The sequence below is a fragment of the Clupea harengus genome, chromosome 14 (assembly GCF_900700415.2).
Source record: "Clupea harengus chromosome 14, Ch_v2.0.2, whole genome shotgun sequence".
NCBI classification, from domain to species: domain Eukaryota; kingdom Metazoa; phylum Chordata; class Actinopteri; order Clupeiformes; family Clupeidae; genus Clupea; species Clupea harengus.
Window position 1 is genome coordinate 10,514,187 of NC_045165.1, and position 19,412 is coordinate 10,533,598.

At 45.0% G+C, this 19,412-nt stretch overlaps 1 protein-coding gene and 2 non-coding genes across 3 annotated transcripts in view; all 3 read left to right on the forward strand.

Moving 5' to 3' along the window:
• The window catches only part of arid4a (AT rich interactive domain 4A (RBP1-like)), a 28,930-nt gene extending 11,800 nt beyond the window's left edge, over positions 1-17,130 (forward strand). Inside the window, exons 14-25 of the mRNA XM_012826828.3 lie at positions 808-905; positions 1,584-1,851; positions 4,445-4,803; positions 6,158-6,331; positions 10,213-10,291; positions 10,948-11,134; positions 12,250-12,315; positions 12,696-14,156; positions 15,269-15,373; positions 15,739-15,945; positions 16,185-16,331; positions 16,651-17,130. Coding sequence (XP_012682282.2) covers positions 808-905; positions 1,584-1,851; positions 4,445-4,803; positions 6,158-6,331; positions 10,213-10,291; positions 10,948-11,134; positions 12,250-12,315; positions 12,696-14,156; positions 15,269-15,373; positions 15,739-15,945; positions 16,185-16,331; positions 16,651-16,751 — 3,252 coding nt within the window. The 3' untranslated portion in view covers positions 16,752-17,130. The remainder of the gene's footprint in view (positions 1-807; positions 906-1,583; positions 1,852-4,444; positions 4,804-6,157; positions 6,332-10,212; positions 10,292-10,947; positions 11,135-12,249; positions 12,316-12,695; positions 14,157-15,268; positions 15,374-15,738; positions 15,946-16,184; positions 16,332-16,650) is intronic.
• LOC116223646 lies at positions 1,390-1,473 on the forward strand. The gene has a single exon (XR_004165197.1). It is a non-coding gene; the product is annotated as a small nucleolar RNA SNORD53/SNORD92 (small nucleolar RNA).
• Positions 5,653-5,734, forward strand: LOC116223644. The gene has a single exon (XR_004165195.1). It is a non-coding gene; the product is annotated as a small nucleolar RNA SNORD53/SNORD92 (small nucleolar RNA).
• Positions 17,131-19,412: the final 2,282 nt, after the last annotated feature.

Consider the following 19,412-nt stretch of genomic DNA (forward strand, 5'->3'; position numbering starts at 1 on the left):
AAAAGAGTGTTCTGTCTGTAGCTGGGTTCTCAGGGTTTCTGTTGTTAGCTGTGTGGCAGCAGGAGACTGATGAGCGCTCTCGTCTTCTTCACTCGGGTGCTGTCGGACTTCAGCTCTCTGATCACCCTCGCCTGTCAGAGCAGCCCACACACACACACACACACACACACACACACACACACACACACACACACACACACAATCAGACTGAAAAGGAAGTCCTTTTTTGTTAGATAAGACATTTTTCAGCAGTTTTGGGGCGAGGGGGGTTGGCTGAATGTTAATTAGTTATGAAGTACATGTAAAAGGATATCTTTTACAGGTTAGCTGCAACCAGATACTTAATAAATAAGACTAATGGGGCAAAACATATCTTTTCAGTAGAATACTGTCCTCATTAATCTACTGTTGGCACAATAGAATAGGTCTAAACCAGGTGATTATGCTGTAATATTGGTTAGCAAAAACATGATTGAAGCCTACGGCATAGCTTAGGCACACCGGCGGCTACCTGTACTCGGCTCAGCTGTTCCCAGCATGGGATAGACACAGAAGTCATTCCTATTTCGCTTGCCGTCATGTTGGTTAGAAGGTAAACGGGTCTCGAATGCCAAGCCTCCACATGTCCAGCCCACACTGTGTTGTGTTACCTCCCCATAACACACTCTGTGTCTCTAAGGAATTTACGGCCAAAGTTGTAATTACCTCACAGCGGATTCTACTGTTTTAAGTCCTGGCTGAAATGGCTCGAGGGCTTGAGTTCTGCCAGATATCCTTACGCAACCCCTTGTTTGTGTTTTGGAGCAGATTGAAAGTGGCTCTGTGTGGAAACAGATCTACATGGACCTGGGGATTCCCGTCCTCAATTCGGCTGCCTCCTACAACGTCAAGACGGCCTACAGAAAGTAAGTGTGTGTGTGTGTGTCAGTGTGTCACTCTCCATGGTGTCTGCAAGAGGCACGGCAGTCAGTGAAGTGCTGTGCTGACACCTACTTTGGGCTATTTAGGTTTTTTTTTTCTGCATCTTAACTGAACCACAAAAATCACAAGCGATACGTTTGTGGCGGTGAAGACTCCAGCAAGGTCAGGGACCTCCGATTGCATCAGCAGATTATTTTCTGATTGTGTGCACTGACCGAATGTTCAGAGCCTGCAACACAAACAAATTCAACAATAAATACCGAAGACTGTGTGGCCTTGCAGCTTCTTTTTGTTGGGATGCTGCCTGAGCCACTCGCATGGTGAAGCACTGCGTCTGGACGCCGTTAACCACAGCCGGGGGTGGAACGGCTGCCTCTGTGGTCGCCTGCAGGAAGTGGGCCTTCGGCTGACGGGCTTAGCTTAGCATGGTGCCGCCACCTTAGATGACTGTAAACACACCTGGCGAGGTAAACGTGATGATGCCTCAGAATGGTTTTCGCTTTCTAAAACTGATCTCTTTTGAAGCCACGATTCTCTTGGCTATCTGATTCGGCCCTTTCGAGCAACACGGCTACCGAAATGTCATTCCTGACCAGTTGTATCTATGTGTGTGTGTGTGTGTGTGTGTGTGTGTGTGTGTGTGTGTGTGTGTGCTTTGGCAGGTACCTGTATGGTTTTGAGGAGTACTGCCGGTCTGCCGGCATCACCTTCCGCACCGTCCACCACAACAACCCGCGTCCCGTCGTGGTCCCCCCCGCCGAGCAGCAGAAGGCCGTGAAGCAGGAGCCCAGCGAACCCCAAGGGCAGCCAGAGCAGCCTGCCACCACCGCCACAGCCGCCGCCGCCACCACCGACAACAAGCCAGCCGCCAATGAGGACGACTCGGAGCCCGAGGGCGAAAAATCCCACAAAGAAGTGTCCTCACCCAGGGTAGGAGAATGAACTCTTATTTGTTTATTTATGTTGCAGATTTGCCTCTTGGTTCAATTTTGGTTGGAGCAGAAATAAAGTTGCTGCGTGCCTGTGTGTGTGTGTGTGTGTGTGTGTGTGTGAGATTGTATCTGACTGGTCAAACTTGGGGTTTACGTTTCAAGTAGGTGTAGGTCCATTTAGTTTTCACACAGCCTTCCAAATGACACACAAAGCTTTCCAAATGGATGCAAGATGAACTCCGTTGTGCCGGTTTTACAATGTTTGTTAATTTAGTTGTTGTTTCTCCCTTTGTGTCTGCGTGGGCACTCTAGTAAGTGTTTGTATCGGGGGATGATGCTGCAGAGGGCGTGCTCTGTTGTGTAAATATTGGTGTCTGGAGGTCTGGTGGTCTAGTAGTTTGCCTGTAATCCCCAATCTGAATCGCCTCCCTTGTATAGTTCTGCTACAGTTACACAAGGTAATGTTGCAACATGGAGACCGGCTGTTGTTTTCACAAGATACTGAGATAAGCTCAGACGAGGCCGCTGGAAGTTGTCACAGACTGGGTAGGGTAATGAGAGGAACTCAAGTATAGACACCTCATGCTTAAATGTATCACAGAGTTGAATTGCCGTATCGCTGTTCATGAATACCTTTCAAAATAACTTGCCAAATGTGGACCATAACACGATGATGCCTGAGAATGGTTTCGCTTTCTGGGCTGATCTTGTGATGCCACGATTCTCTTGGCTATCTGATTCGTCCCCATTGCCATTTCAAAGAAGTACTTCTTTGTCCGTCAAGTACCCTAGTGTTCCACGGTGCGTGTAGTCATCAGCTCCACGCTGTTTGTGATCACGTCAGAGAGCGTGTCTGTTAATACACCTAGAGGGCTTCACAGCAGTGTCCCTCACGACTAGGGATGGGCATTCGATTAAATTGTCTTAATCGATCGTCAGGAGAATTAACGATCGATTTTCGATTAATCATTAATATTTTTATATTAAAATTCACTATTTATAGGCTATATTAAAATGCAGTGAAAATAGAAAAACACAGCGTGTTTCCTCATTGAGATCTTTATTACCAGATGAACAACTCTTATGGCAGTTAAACTTACAAGATGGACAACTCTTGTGGCAGTTAAACGGGATCCGTTCAATGGTTACACTTGAAAATATGCGCTGCTGTACTCTTAAGCAGCGGAGCCGACAGCTAGAAGCCGGTGCTCATAAACACAACTGACCTTCGTTTTTTTTTCTCTCTAACTAATTAATCTCACATTTTGAAATTCATTCATCTAGATTCATCGTGATTAAAAGTTTGTTTTCTTCTAAAGACTAAATCTTATAAATTAACGAGTAATCACTTCAGACAGCGTGTATTTTAGACACTGTTGTTTAATTGTATTTTTTTCGTGCTCTCTCGCCATCAGCCAAGGAATGTATGCGAGACACAATGGTGCCCCTTGACGGTAAATCGTAAGAATTGTCCCCTAAAGCAATTCGAATCACCTCAGTCAGCCCACCGTCTTCAACTATGTTGATGGGCCGACAGTCACCGGCAATCTAAACTGCTACAGCGTTGGTAACCTTTTCACGGACTGGTCTAGTTCATTTCCTAGAGAAGTCGTGGAGTGTGGGTTGGCGACCATCTAACCTGGGACTGCTTTCTGTCGGGTGCTTTGCATTAAGGTGATAACTTAAACACGAGCTGCTTCTGTGATAGCTACATTCAGCTTGACAAATGCTACATACAACTTTAGTTTTGTCGATTGTTCTGTCATTTTGCCTCAGCTCTCTCCATCTTCAACTACCGTCTCGGTCTCTTCTATCTAACTGACTGCAGACAAGGGGCGGTTTCGTGCCATGGGTCAACGCGCACCGGAAGTAAACAAAGTTGCGTTAACTGCGTTCAAATATTTGATTGCATTAATCTCCGCCACAATAATCTCATAGAATAACGCGTTAACTTTGACAGCCCTAAAATAAATAAATTACACGCACACTACGCAGGAGAACATGTTTTAATCGATGAAAAAATAATTTCATCAAGGAAATTCTTAATGATCAATTAATCGATCGTCGATGAATTATGCCCATCCCTACTCACGACCACTCTGTTTGCTTCTTAGGGAGCTCAGAATGGGTTTTAATGTCTCTGCAGCTTAATATCTGCACCTTTCCCAGAGAGGCATATAGGAACATGTAGTAAGGCAATCAAGCTGTTCAGCTGCACTGCATCAAGACCGTGCATTTTGTGATTTTTCTCTCCCTGTGACACAGTAGCCGTTTTTTTTTTTTTTTTTTTTAGTTGTGGATAAAAGGACTGCATAAAAATAGAACATGCTGTCTAATTCCAGCAGACTCCGTCGGCCTGCTCTTGAGGAGGTGAAATGTTTTAAACTGAACACTTCACTTCTTTCTCTTTCTTCATTTTTCTCCTCACTCGCTCTCTGTGTGTGTGTGTGTGTGTGTGTGTGTGTGTGTGTGTGTGTGTGCATATGTGTCTTCACCCTCTTGACCTGCTCACAAATATTTGTCTGCTTATCGCTGCTTCTCTTTCTTTCTGTTTCTCTCTCTCTCTCTGTCTGTCTCTGTCTCTTTCTCAGGGTCGGCGGCGATGCACAGTGACTCCGGTGAAGGTGGAGCAGAAAGAGCCAATGCGCCAGGAGCGTCAGCCGCCGCCGCCACCACCCCCGCTGCCGCCACCGCAGCAGCATCAGAAAGAGGAGCAGCAGCGGCGGAAGGAGGCCCGAGAGGAGCGGGAGAAGGAGGCCCGGGAGGAGCGAGAGAAGGAGGAGCGAGAGAGGGAGGGCCGTGCCGGAGGAGAGGCCAGCGAGGAGGAGCCCCCCGGCAAGAGACGCAGCCGCCGCTTCGAGGAGTCCGACAAGGAGTCGGAGGACGAGGATCAAGAGGAGGAGGATGACGACGAGGAAGACGATGGAGAGAGGTCCAGAACTCGGGAACGGTATGTAGTCATTACAGTTTATGTGTGTGTGTTTAGGCCAGCTAGGGCCCTGCATTCCCTATACGTAGCTATATTGGTTTTTATGGAGATGTGTGTATTGAAAATGGATTTACACAGCAAGAGTGTGAAGGGGAAGTGGTCGCATCACAGCCCACATCAGTCTGTTGAGTCTGTATTGCAGCCAGAGGTTTCCTTCTTTCATGATTGACCTGACTGACTTTTGGATGTGAGGCTCTGACTGTTCAATCAGTGTGATCGATAGATAGATAGGTAGATAATTAAATACAGTAAGGTTTTCTATATACACAAGTAATCCTGCTGGCAACTGTCATGGCACATAAAGGCACAACTGTCTAAGTATTTCCAAGGAACTGTGAGGGTTTGGTGTTGGTTTACTACGAGGAGCAAACAACTGCGCCGAGAGGGTGATTTTCAGCAAAGTGTCACTCATAAAAACCCTGACCCAGGAGCTTTGTGTTGGATGTCTTGAAACATTGGGTGCATTTTTCTGTAGAAGTTGAAGCCCACTGATCTTGCGTTTTGTTGTTGTGGCTGAGGCAGTGGTTCTTTTGTTATTTGTGGCTAGGAACTGCGTTTGTAAGCAAACTTGTATTGTTGACTGTGCAGCACAGAAAGTTTACTTTGCTTATTATAAAGATGATGCCTGGATTGTGCCGGGGCATTTAAAAATAGCCATCATTTCTGCACCATGTGCAGTGGAAGACTGCGATTTATCTTATAGCAACCAATCAAACGATGCTGTCAGACTTAACATCTAGTTTGGATGCATGCAGATTTGGTAATGATACCGAATGGTGTCTGAGCGTGCACACGCTGAGATAAAGGGGTAGAATGTGAGGATGCCTGAGAAGGGTTTCGCTTTATAGGCTGATATCTGGTGATGCCACGATTCTCTTGGCTATCTGATTTACCCCAGAGTGAACTCTTCTCACGCAGTTATAAAGCCGGGCACTGTCAAATGTTCTGACTCAACATTGTGACAATAGTTGTCCATTATTGTAGGCCTGTATCCACCCCATGTACATACGACATTGGTATGATACCCTCAATATGTGGGTATTTTGGAATGATAATAGCATGTACATGACATTGGTATGACACCCACATATTGAGGGGATTTTGGAATGATAATACCATGTACATGACATTGGTATGGAAATCTCCGTATATGTGTTGTATACGATTTGCACTTTGAACTTGGTTCCCTTTTTATCATGCTTATTGGGAACAACAACGTCTGTGATTCTAGGATGCATGTAAAGGTTATTCAGAAGTCTTTGCGAAGGGAATGCTTGAGCGTGTCTGACCATACTTTTCTGTCTGTCTGTCGTAGGGGTGAGAATGATGGTGGTGACGAAGACTCGGAGCACTCGGTCACCGGGACGAAGGTGCGAGTGAAGTACGGCCGGGGCAAAACCCAGAAGATCTACGAGGCCAACATCAAGAACACAGAGAACGATGACGGGGAGGTGCTCTACCTGGTGCACTACTACGGCTGGAACGTCCGGTGAGTTTTCATACTTTTCCGATCCTGGGAAACTTACCCGATTAGGTCGTCCTCCAACATAGATTTTATTAAGACGTGCATGTGAAATTACAGTTAAGGTCAGAACTTTTTCCACAAGTCCAAACATTTAATTTCAGTATATATTCCCTCTGTTAATTCAGTTAGTCCAACTAATTTGCTCACGATTAACCCTAACCCTTTTTTTTTATATATATATATATTTTTTATTTAAATGTAAAATCACGGAATTAATATATAATGAACACTAAGGAAGTATATTTAAAATGTTAATTGTTAAATACATTTCCATTAAAACCACCAAAGCCATCATGCACTAACAGGAATAATAACGTTAATTGCGTAATTTTTTTTTTAAACGCGTTAAAAATTTCGAAATATTCGCTAAACAATACGCTAATTTTCCAATTGTATACCTTTCTCAGAGGGTCAAAAGTTTACATACACTTTGTTAATATTTATCAACACACAATTGTTTGATCTCAAAGAAGCATAACTGGAGATATTGATTTGGGTTTATACTTTAGTGTGCTTCTCTTGCTTTGCCAGGACAGGGTTTCTTTTTTTTTTTTGAACATCAGCCTTTAAAAGTAGCAAGAGTGAAGCTGTGTGTGTGTGTGTTTTGAGCAGTGATGTAAGTATTCTCCCTGAATGCACACCTGAATATTGGGTGTGTTTCGTGAGGGTTTCTACACTTGAACTGAGCTCAGTTTGTGTGTGTGTGTGTGTGTGTGTGTGTGTGTGTGTGTGTGTGTGTGTGTGTGTGTTTGTGTGTGTGTTTGTTTTGGGCAGTGATGTAAGTATTCTCCCTGAATGCACACCTGAATATTGGGTGTGTTTCGTGAGGCTTTTTACACTTGAACTGAGCTCAGCGTGTGAAAAAAAAAAAAAAAAAAAATTAAAAAGAAGGGGGAAAAAAGTAGCAAGAGTGTACCTGGCTTGTGTCGGTAGTTAGATGTTGTTACTATATATTGTAATTTAAACTCAGGATGATGTATACATTCGGTGTCCTTCATGAAGTTGTGCTGTTTCAAGACACAGAATTGGCACTGCCTTTTAAATTGTGCAGCTTGAATCAAATGTACCCTTCCACAGGCTTCACACAACATTCTGCAGGAATTTTGGCCCATTCCTCCTGGCTGAACTCGTTCAAATGCCTTTTCAGTTAAGGCCACACATTTTCTATTGGATTAAGGACAGGACTTTGTGATGGTCACTCCAAAAGTTTGACTTTGTTGTCCTTTTTACATTTTTTTTTTTTTTACCATTTTGGATGTATGCTTCATTGTCCTGCTGAACAATCACTTGCGTCCAAGCTTTAGCCTCCTGGCTCATGTCTTCAGGATGAAGTTTCAAAATCTCCACATAATTCTCCTTCTTGATGTCACCAATGTTATGAAGTACACCAGTCCCTCTTGCAGCAAAACAACTACAACTTTTAGTTTTTCCTGAGGGCTTCGCTGATTTCTTTAGATTCTTCAATAACGACAAGCAAAAGGACGCTGCGTCTTATGGAGGCTCTTAATTACTGCCACGGGTGCGTCTCCAGTTGACTCGCAGTAATGACATTTAGCCGATCTGAAGCTTCTAAAGTCATGACCTCAGTGTTCAGAAGCTTCCAGGCTGATTGAACCGTCGGTGAATTTGGTGTATGTAAACTTTTGACCCACTGGAATTCTGATATTGTGAATTTAAAAGGGAAAGAGATCTGTCCAGAACAATTAATTTTCCCACGGTTGATCAAAGTAGATATCCAAACTAACTTGCCAAAAGACATTTATCTTATCTTTAGTCTATGTGAACTTTTGACCTCAACTCTGTGTAGTCTATAGTATATAGCTTTTGCACTGGAGTATTATTGATTGATTATTGCAGGGGTCTTCAACCTTTTTCAGCCCAAGGACCCCTTGGCTGAGAGAGACACTGAGCGGGGACCCCCACCCCCGCCGTCCCAAATTTGGCCCTGATATTGATATAATTTATTTGGAACTAAGTGTCAGTCACACACACACACTCCCCTACACATGTTTGAACAGAATTACAAATCATCTGTGACCCATAACTCGTTTCAATTTATTCTGTTTATTATTGACATTTTTTCTCCCTTACAGTTAGCCGTCACTCTGTATTCAATTAGGGAGGGACAAAGAATTGAGTAGCTTGAGAAGCTTAAGTATGGATGAAATATCTCATACCTAGTGAGATCTGACGTTTGAGAATTCATCATTCATGTCTTTGGCAACAACATTCTCCCTATGAAGCATGCAGTGTGTCATACATGGCTCTTGCACCGTCTGTGCACATCGCGACACATTTTGGCCAGGGTAGCCTATATCATGTTCACGGAAAAAATTGTCGATCACTTTGAAAATCTCGGAACTTTTTTTTACCTCCAGGCAGCTTCTTACAGAATAGAAATTCCTCCTGCATCTCATTTTGGTCGACAAATCACAAAAAAGCTAAAAGCTGAGCGTCGTTTGACACATCAGTGGATTCATCTAATTGTAGTGCAAAATAATCTGCCTTCGGGAGTTTTGCGACTAGTAGTGCCCTCACATCAGCTGCCAATTCATCAATAGTGCAGGCATTGGGATGCTTTTCAGTTTTTTTACGTACTCATCCTTCCCAAACATTGTTTTGCACATATCACTAGCTGTTGGCAATATTAAACTTTCCGCAATTATGTATGGCTGTTTGGTCTGAGCGACACGTAATGCAACTTGATAAGAGGCTTTTAGAGCTAGCTCGCACACTTTGGCTGATTGTCTCATCAAGGTCTGCTGGCCCTCAAAAGATTTAAACGGGATTTTTTTTTCAAGTGAGCATGGGTTGTCTTTGAGTGTCGTCGCAGCTTTGATGGTTTCATAGTTTCCTTTGATAGCACGGAAGAGCAAAGCACACACACTGCTAATTCTTCACCATCGGTCTCTTTGTAGGTAAAGGCAAACTTTTTACGTGTCTTCCCCCGTTTGCGCTTTTGGCTTTACATGGAAGGGGTGTTGGCATCCTCTGAAGGTAGATCATCTGAACAGCCATCAGTGGTGTCTGACGAGTAGCTTTTGTTTCGAGAAATTACAAAACGATCAATTATTTCAAATTGTATGGTTATGGCAGGTAACGTCTTTTGGCACCAGATAGCTAAATGTAGCTAAAAGTGCATATGTTGCCATTATGATCAAATGATCGCGTGAAGACTCATGGGTAGCCTATGTATTATTTTTAAGGAATAGAAAGCAATTTTTACGTTCTGTTTATGTTTATGTAGTTTTTTGGAAGAGGGAAAAAATGCTTTAGATGAAATCATTTGGAGGACCCCCCCCCGGTTGAAGACCTCTGGATTATTGTATTATTGATATTAACACAGGAAATGTACTGAAGGGGTGGCCATTTTCACCCATTAAGTTTAGGTGTTATTAGTAGGCCTAATGGAAATCCAGCCATAAGAAAAAGGTCTTGTATTGAAGGTTTGTTGATGTTTATGGGGTGTGTGTATAGGATGCTGTTTTCAGAAGGTCCCCAGAGAATTACCCGTGAAATCCATATTTTTAAGATGTCTAGGTTGTGTGTAGCTACAGACAACCAGTAGATTTAATTAGATCATGTATATTAGCATGAATGATTGACACGGCTCCTCAGACATGTCACCATGGAGATGTAAATCCTCAGAAGTGACAAGCTGCTGAAGTCTTCTCTCTGCTTCTCTCTCTCCTCTATCTCTGTGTGTGTGTGTGTGTGTGTGTGTGTGTGTGTGTGTGTGTGTGTGTGTGTGTGTGTGTGTGTGTGTGTGTGTGTGTGTGTGTGTGTGTGTGTGTGTGTGTGTGTGTGTGTGTGTGTGTGTGTGTGTGTGTGTGTGTCTCTGTTAGCTATGATGAATGGGTGAAAGCAGACAGAATAATCTGGCCCGACAAAGGACTGAAGAGGAAACAGAAAAAGAAAGTCAAGGTGGGTCCTAGTTGTTAATTCACTCCCCGTTGCCCCGACGACACATGACCTGCAGTAAACCTATACGGAAGGATCTCTGTCAGGCTTGTCCACTAGGCCCTCTCTAAAAACTGAATAAGAGTCTGAGGTTAAAGCGAACCGGACAGAACAACACCACGATGCCAGAGAACAGTTTCGTTTTTCTCTGCTGATGTCATCTGCCGTCACGTTTCTCTTGGCGATCTGATCTGTCTGATGTGGCCTTTAAGTACACTTGCGTCTAGACCTTTCCCATGGCTTGCATTCATAGCCAGACACGTAATGGATTTCTCAGAGCACGATAGCAGGGAACACATACACTAGTGGTGTCATTCCCTCTTCTGGCCTGAATAAATGTAAATATAAAAGTCAGATACCTCTAACTCTAGTAAACCTCTAGTAAACCTCAAACTAACCTGTCACAAACACAAGCTTGTGACCATTATGCACATGTTATTTGTGCCTGTATGGTTATTCTTAATGCTGTCTTACTTATGTCAACCTGTCCAGTCTTGCTGTAAAAACTGATTTTTAGTGTCATTTTGATTTGCTGTGATCATGTATTTGTTGTCTGTGAGTTTTTAAAAGCAAGACTGGGACAACTTCTTCATTTAACCAAGCTCTTTGCCCTGGTGCAGAATAAAGAGGATGGGGACAAGGAGGACGACAAACAGGCCAAGATGGGGCCGAAGAGGGGCCGGCCCCCGCTCAAGTCCACGCCTCCCAGCGCCTCGCGCAGCACCTCCAAGACCCCCAGCGATGAGAGCCGCTCGGGCAGCAAGAGCTCCCGCCATTCCGACCCCCCAGGCCTGCCCAATGGAGAGGGTAAGGTCACCGCTCCGACTCCGGGATCATGGGCAATGCTGGGCCTGGTTTTCTTACCTCTCTTGCTGGGGTGTTTGATCTCAGTAAAGCATAACTGGACCCCTATGATTACGCGAGAGAAGCTGTGTGTGTTTGTTTTGAGCAGTGATGTAAGTATTCTCCCTGAATTCACACCTGATTATTGGGTGTGTTTCGTGAGGGTTTCTACACTTGAACTGAGCTCAGCGTGTGTTTGTGTGTTTGTGTGTTTGTGTTTGTGTTTGTTTTGGGCAGTGATGTAAGTATTCTCCCTGAATGCACACCTGAATATTGGGTGTGTTTCGTGAGGCTTTTTACACTTGAACTGAGCTCAGCGTGTGAAAAAAAAAAAAGAAGTGTACTTGACTTGTGTTGTGACTATATATTGTAATTTAAACTCAGGATGATGTATACATTCAGTGTCCTGCATGAAGTTGTGCTGTTTCAACTGGATATTTATTAGTGTCGGATCATTGAAATGGTCCTGTCTCCTGTGTCCTATGCTGTGTAGATGACTCTTGTTTTTACTAACGCCGAGGTGTGAAGATACGCTGTAATAACAAGCTGGCTTGATAGGCTGTAGTGTAGGCTGAGAAGACTTCCTCTTTCAGAGGGTTTATGTAACCGTTTAGCCTCTGCTATCTACTCTCTGTTGCCTTTGAATGCTGCAGATATCTTTCATAGACACTCAAAGCTATTCAATTCAGTCAAAACAAACAAACAAACCAAACAAAGTCTCTTACCAAAAGTTACGACCAAGGTTGTCTGTTAGGATGCACAGTTTTGTTGAATATTGTGCAAATGTCTGGCTCTATTAGTGGGTAATAAAATGGATGGACATTGATAATAACTATGCTAGCTAACTTGAAGTTAAGATCTTGTAATTGCATGAAGCGAGGACATGATGTCATCAGGCAAACATTTGGCAACCAGCATCAGCGTTTGAGATCCCTGGCCTCGTTGAAGTCGTAACTCTCCTGCTGAAGTTAAAGCATGTTTATGCTCCCTTGAAAATGTCTGGACCACTGACTGCATTTCAACATGGCCTAAAATGTTGCACGAGTTGTGACACTAAAGTAATCCGTACCTCTGAACAGGAACTCCCCGCAGACGCACCAGGCGGACTTCAGGAATGTATGACTCGGAGGACAGAGGATCTAACGGTATGTAGCGCCTCCTCGCTCTTAGCACGCTCACATCTCGGGTCAGAACATTCTGTCACATAATGATGGGGTGCAGCTGGAGAAAAGGAATACTGGCAGAACATATTGTGTTATATATATATATATATATATATATATATATATATGTGTGTGTGTGTGTGTGTGTGTGTGTGTGTTACACATTTACACACACACACACACACACACACACACACGCGCACGCATACATACATACATACGTGCATGAAAGGTTGTTGTTTGGGGTGTTCATTAATGATTGAAATCCACTGAAACCTTAAACCCAAGAATGATGGTTCTTGACGACTAGTTTTTGCAAAGCTTTGCAAAGGTCACTCATTGTTTGTCTCTGCTGCCTGCAGATTCGGGTAACTCTTCTGAGGACAGTGACAGCGAAGACTTGACTGAGAAGAAGCCGGATTGGACAGAGAGGACGGACCAGGCTGTAGCGGCCAAGCTGGAGGATGACGAAGAGGAGGAGGAGGAGGAGGCGGCGGGAGCAGCACCAGCAGCAGCAGCAGCAGCAGAGGGAGGGAGTGCAGCTGAAGTGGCACCTGCAACAGCAACTGCGGCAGTGATGACGACAACAGATGTAGAGGCTGCCAGCAGCCCTTCAGAGAAGCCCAAGGCCCCTGAGACACATGATTGTGGTGACAAAGCTGAGGATGAGCCTGTTGTGGCTACCCTCACCACGCCGACGACTGCAACAACGACGACCCCATCGACCCCATCGACTCCATCGACCCCAACGCCATCATCAGTGCCGTTGACGCCTGAGCCAGAAGAGAAGTTAACCCCCAGGTCGAAAGCGCGCAGGGGCCGCCCCAAGGAACCTGGCTCCGAGACCCCCAGCCAGCCAGCCGTTGCCGCGGCCCCTACGTCCACCCCCACCCCCGCCGCGCTTCCCGAGGGGGACACTCCTGGCAGCCTCCCACGACCTGCCAAGAAGCCCCAGGAGGTGCCGTTGTCTCCACAGCTGGGCCTGAGTGAGAGGCCCCGTGAGCCGGCCGGCTCGGACACGGACTCTGCCGACGAGGAGGTGGATGCCGAAGAGCACAACGTTAGCACCGTTAGCGCCGTTAGCGCCAGCCCCATCAGCAGCGTGGCCAAGCGCAAGGCCACCGAGCAGCGCTCGCCCGAAAAGAGGGCCCGTCTGGAGCCCCCCAAAACCCTCTCGCCTGAGAAGAGAGCCCCCGAGCCAGAGAGAAGGAACGAGGGAGTGCCCACAGACGGAATGGAGCAACTGGCAGCAGTAGCGGCGGCGGCGGCAGAAGCGGAGGTGAAGACCGAGATGCCCTCGCTGACCCGAGAAGTTCAGGCCAAGACGGAGGCAGGCGCGCCGAGCTCTGTGCCCCCTCAGGTAGAGCCCTCGTCGGGGAGAGATGAGGAGATGATGCCCCAGATCGGCCCCGAGGCACTGGTCTGCTACGAGGTGGATCTGGATGACCTGGACGAGAAGGAGAAGCCCGCCAGCGAACTGCTCTTGCCCACGAGAGAGGTGAAGAACCAGCCCCCGCCTTCGTCGTCTTCCTCCTCGTCGTCCTCGTCCACTTCGTCCTCCTTATCCTCCCACCTCTCGCTCGGTGCCACGGCGACAGCAGGGCCTCAGCGGGCGTCGACTGTCTCGTCCTCGACCTCCCCGCCAACCTCGGCAGCCAGCCCGGAGTCGCACAGCACGAAGAGCGAGAGCGACGTGACCATTGAGGTGGACGGGGAGTCGCAGGAGGGCCTGGGCGAGGCCGAGTCCATGCACGGCTTCGACGCCAGCGCCAGCTCCAGCAACTCCAGCCTCTCGCTGCAGGAGCGGGATGCCAAGGACAGAGGTAAAGGATTTATTTTTACTTGTCAAGTTAAAGTGACACTATGGAGTTTCTGGAGCTGCCAGCTAGGGGGCTACTTTCTGCTGGACTATTCAGTAACTTATTTGGTGTCTTGCTTTGTCTTGTGTTGCACTTGCTTGATGTTTGACTGTGTTAGGAAAGTAGTTGACTCGCTAGTTTGTCATAAAAAAAGTAAGCAAATTTCAAGTGTCATGTTTAGCCGCTAGCAAGACATCTCGTTAGCGATGTTAGCAAGCTTGTTATAACACGCTTGGACATTGATGCTAGTAATAAGTGCTCTCGCGTCGGCTTCTTTGTAATGTTATTGTGATGGCTATGTTGGCTAGCTTGCCAACAACTTTCCTAACACAGTCAAACATCAAGCAAGTGCAACACAAGACAAAGCAAGACAGCAAATAAGTTACTGACTAGTCCAGCAGAAAGTAGCCCCCTAGCTGGCGGCTCCATAAACTCCATAGTGTTACTTTAATATCAAAACCACATAACGTGGAAAAAGCCGTAGCCTCTTAAGTCACTTAAGCTGCACGGAAACCACTAAGGACCTATTCGTATGATACAGTTGACGCCATGTTGCTTTGTGTTATTAAGTGTAATGTTTTCTATTGTGAAATACACTTCCTCTTGATACATGAATTGTTAATGACATTGAATAAATAGTGTAGCAAATCCTTTCCACTTTCCAAATGTACTGTACAATCTTCATTGTTGTCATGGTGATGTTTATTGCTGGAGTTAGTGTTCTACAACTGGTGTAAGCGTGTGCCCAATGTGGGGTGCAGTCTAATTCGTTTGAATTTGATCTCGTTTGTACTTCAAAAGTGACAGCCCAACTACAGAATTAACTGTTCTACTTAAATGATGTTTGTAAGGCTAAATTTGTTCACAGCATGTTAATACCTGGGAATCGCACAAATAGTTAATGCATTATGCGTCACGCCTGATCTGTGTTAATTACCATAGCAGTCTGATAAATCAGCAATGGTATTTTTAGGCAGAGTTAGTTCTCCAAACTCAAAGTACTGCGTATGTGGTTTGTATTCTGTGTTTCCCAGCGTAATGTTTTATATTTGTGTTGTTGTTGTTCCTATCCTCAGGTCAGAAGAGGTTGACAGATGGCAACAGCAGCTCTGCTTCCAAGAAGGTGAAGCGCAACCAGAAGCGCTCGAGCACTACCGGCAAGACTGAAAAGAATGGAACAGGTGGGGAAACCTGATGGGTCATCCTTTGAAGCTATACTTAGGATCTCTGCTGTCTGTAAATTCCATTGATGTGTGGCCTGTAAATCGTTCACACATACTGGACTGCATTTGGATTGCTTCATTGAAGGTCTCGATAGTGTAGGTGCTTGAGTAGAGCCCATCACCACTCCCAGGCTTTTTTTTGTGAACAACTTTAGAGCCCACAATGAACGTAGACAATGATCCTCATTCCGTGATCTCCATCCGCTAACTTCCGTCTTACCTTCTCTCTCTCTCGGCTCTTTGAAACCCAGTGCCATTGGCGCAACATTGCTGTCGGGATGTTTCAGTGTTAACCTGTCTCTACCCCCCCCCCCCCCCCCCAGGTCACAGCAGCGACAGTGAGGACCTGCCGGCCACGGACCCCTCCAATAAGCTAACCCCCATCAAGCACTCCAGCATAGCCAAGTCCCAGAAGCAGTCGCGCTCTCCAGGCACCGTGTCCCCCAACAGCAAGGAGCTGGACAAGGACAAGCACAAGGAGAAGCAGACCTTCCCTTCCCCACGCACATACAAGTGGACATTCCAGCACAGTGAGTAGCCTGCTCTACCAGCCTTGTACTACTCGCACTACTTACTAATGGTAATGATTCCTCACATCAGTGTTCATGTTAAGATGGCTGATTTGCAAGTGGTTGACTTGCTGAGCATGAGGAAAGCATGTCTGTTCTGTTCCGTATCCGCTTCAGCTGTACCAAGGGCTATGGCTATTGATGTAATGTGTCCGGTTTGCAAGATGTCCAGAGTTAATGTGTCTTGTTCTCTGTTGCAGCTGAGCTGGACAACATGTCGAGCACAGATCGGATCTCCTTCCTCCAAGATAAGCTGCAGGAGATCAGGAAGTATTACATGTCTCTCAAGTCTGAGGTGGCCTCCATCGACCGCCGGCGCAAGAGGTTAAAAAAGAAGGAAAGAGAAGGTAAGTTGGCAGCCGGCATAGCAATCTGTCCGGTCACTTAACTGTATATTTGTGTGTTTGTCTAGAAGGCTTCAAGTCATGGTGTTAACTGTCTCACCTTGAGTTCTCCCAAGTCTGTTCTGTTTTTATGGTTTTATTGTTTTTAATCATACTACTTTGAGCTAGTGATATTAGTTTTCATGGAATCTGGTTGCTTGTTGAAATATATATATATATATATATATATATATATATATATATATATATATATATATATATATATATATATATATGCCATATTAACCATCAACTGCCTCTGTCTTGTTTCTCCCTCCTGTAGTGTCCCACACCACAGCTTCCACTTCCTCTTCCTCCGACACAGGTATGAGTCCCTCGTCGGCCTCTCCCACTCAGAATACAGTCGCCGTGGAGTGCAGGTGATGACACGCCCATGGTGGTCCCTCATACCCAGCCTGGCCCCTCCCCCAGACCTCTGCCTTGTCAGCGTTCCGCTGCCTCCCCGCAGTCACACCAAACGCCGAGCCAGAGCCAGCGGCCAATAGCACTCGACTGCCCCTCCTCATCCCGCCCCCTCTTATCACCACCTGGCAACTCCCACTTCCTGCACTTTGTAAAAAGAAAGAAAGAAAAAACTGATCCTGCCTCTCTCTTTCTATCTCTTTATCTTTGTCTCTTCTCATTTCAATCTCTCAACCAGTTTCAGCGTCTGGAGAAAGGATTTCATGCAAGACAGAATGTAACGGACACACACACACACACACACACACACACACACACACACACACACACACACACACACACACACACACACACACACACACACACACACACACACACACACACACCACTCTCCAGTATACATGCAGTACACACACAGCTATACCACACACACACACACACACACCACCCAATGCACACTTGGAGTATTCTCCATATCCGCCCACCCAGCTACACCACACCTCTCTCTGCAGCCTCCATACGATATACAGATCCACCTCGCACCACTGTCCAGCGTACATCGAATACAAGGCACTTTCTTCTCCATCCTTCCCGCTCCCCCGCCCCGCCCCGCCCTTACACCACTGATTCAGAGATCCTCCTGTGGCAAGCCTGTGTGTTGGGGCTAGCATGGATGCAGTAAAAAAAAAAAAAAAAAAACAACTCCATGTTCCTTGAGCAGGATAAGGTTAATTCATGGAATCACACTTGTTAGACGCTCCCTGTTATGGCTACTTAACCAGCTGGACATGGTTATCAAGGAAAGACGATTTGAACAAATGAAAAAGGTCAAAATTTTCTTCGCTTGCTCCATCCGAACTGCCAAAGTACACGAGTTACAGCAGAGTGCCCTATTTTGGAAAAAATAACGAGGACAAAGACAGTTGCAAAGGGGAATGTAGTGTACTGAAAACTGTAGCTGCCGTCTTCCACTCTTTGTAAAACAAGTGTGTGAGCACAGATTATAAGTATGCAAAACTTATTTTTGTGATCCCTTTTAATACAAAAACAATTCTACAAAAACAAAAACAAAAAAGCAGAAGAGGACGTACGTGTTTACAGTGGAATGAAGGACAAAAGATGTTTTCAGTGGACTCATTTCCTTTTGCGAGTGTCTTTTGTCATTTTATATGTAATTGCAGAGTTTTTATTTTAGTACAGGAAAAAAAAGAAAATTTCAAAAAAGTATATATGGCAGCCGTGAAGTTATTTAAATTAAATATTTCTAGCGCTGGCATTTTTTTTGTGTAAAATAAAAGGTATTATTTGCAACTTGTTAAATATATTTATTCAGTCCATAGAAGCGCAGTCCTTTTTTTTTTTTTTTTTTCCTCCTTTGGAACAATATTGAGATATTGGCACCTCCCCCCTCATCAGTTGGGTCCTTGGGATGGTTTGATGCTAGGACGAATGTTACGGACCCAACTGAAAGCAAGCTTTGACTGTGATGTCACAACTGGGTAACTACTGTGCAGTTAAGTATTGCTAAGATCCCCCCCTCCATGCATACAGACACACACCCATCTTTGTTGCCATTGAGCCAATCCCTCTCCCTTCACTCTTCTCCATGAGCAAACTTTTAGCAACGCCACCACTAGCTGGTGGTTCTCTTTGTGTTTTTCATTTGGACTCCCCTTCTCCCATTTTGTTCTTATTTCCTGGTACTTGTATTTGTAATTATTTAATTTTTTTTTTCCCCCTTCCTCTCCAGTATGAATTCTGACCAACTCCAATAAAACTGTTGCTTACTGAACATGTATGAATTAGCCCAGGGGTTCTTACTATGATTGTTTCTTTTGTACATAGATCTTCCAGAACCATGTATTGGAAAAAATACATTTTACACAAACTGTAAAAAAATGATTTATATTATTTTTTAAAACAATACATCTTTGTATATGAAATACTTTCCTTTTTTTCTATGTCAAGTTGGTAGAAGCATTAGCATCACACATCTTTAAACTGTATATATAATCAATCATTGGTCTTCAGTGGGGAGCTTTTTGAGCCAAGACTGCCTAGACTGGTGGCGAAAATGTTGAGTACACCTGAACATTTTTATGCTTATGGCATCTCTGGAAGAACTCTCTTCCAATGACAATTTCTCTTTGGATTCCTGTATGAAGGATAAACAAGGTATTAGGTTCTCTTGAGCAAAGCCATTGTATCTTTATGTAAAATAAGCAGAGCTCTCTTCATTTCTAATAAAGTTTTGAAATATAATTTTGGTTTCACTCAGTACATTATTTTGTTTCTCACCTAAACTTATAACTTGGTTTTCACCATCCTCACATGACGCATGAATTTGCCTCATCATAAATATTAAACCTATGGTGTATGTTTTATGGGAGTTGTGCCTAAAAGCATATCCTAATGTGGACTTTGCCTATTCAATGGGCCTCGCTTTAAATCTCTAAGAAGCGTTACAGAAATGTCTCCCTCTTAAGTTAAGCATGTCCGTTAGGGAACTGGATGTCAGAAGAAGGAGGGGGGGGGGGGGGGCTGTGGATCAGTCCGTTTTTAATTAGGCTAACCAGCAGATTCCTTGAAGATTACCTTGTATACTACGATATACTTCCAGGC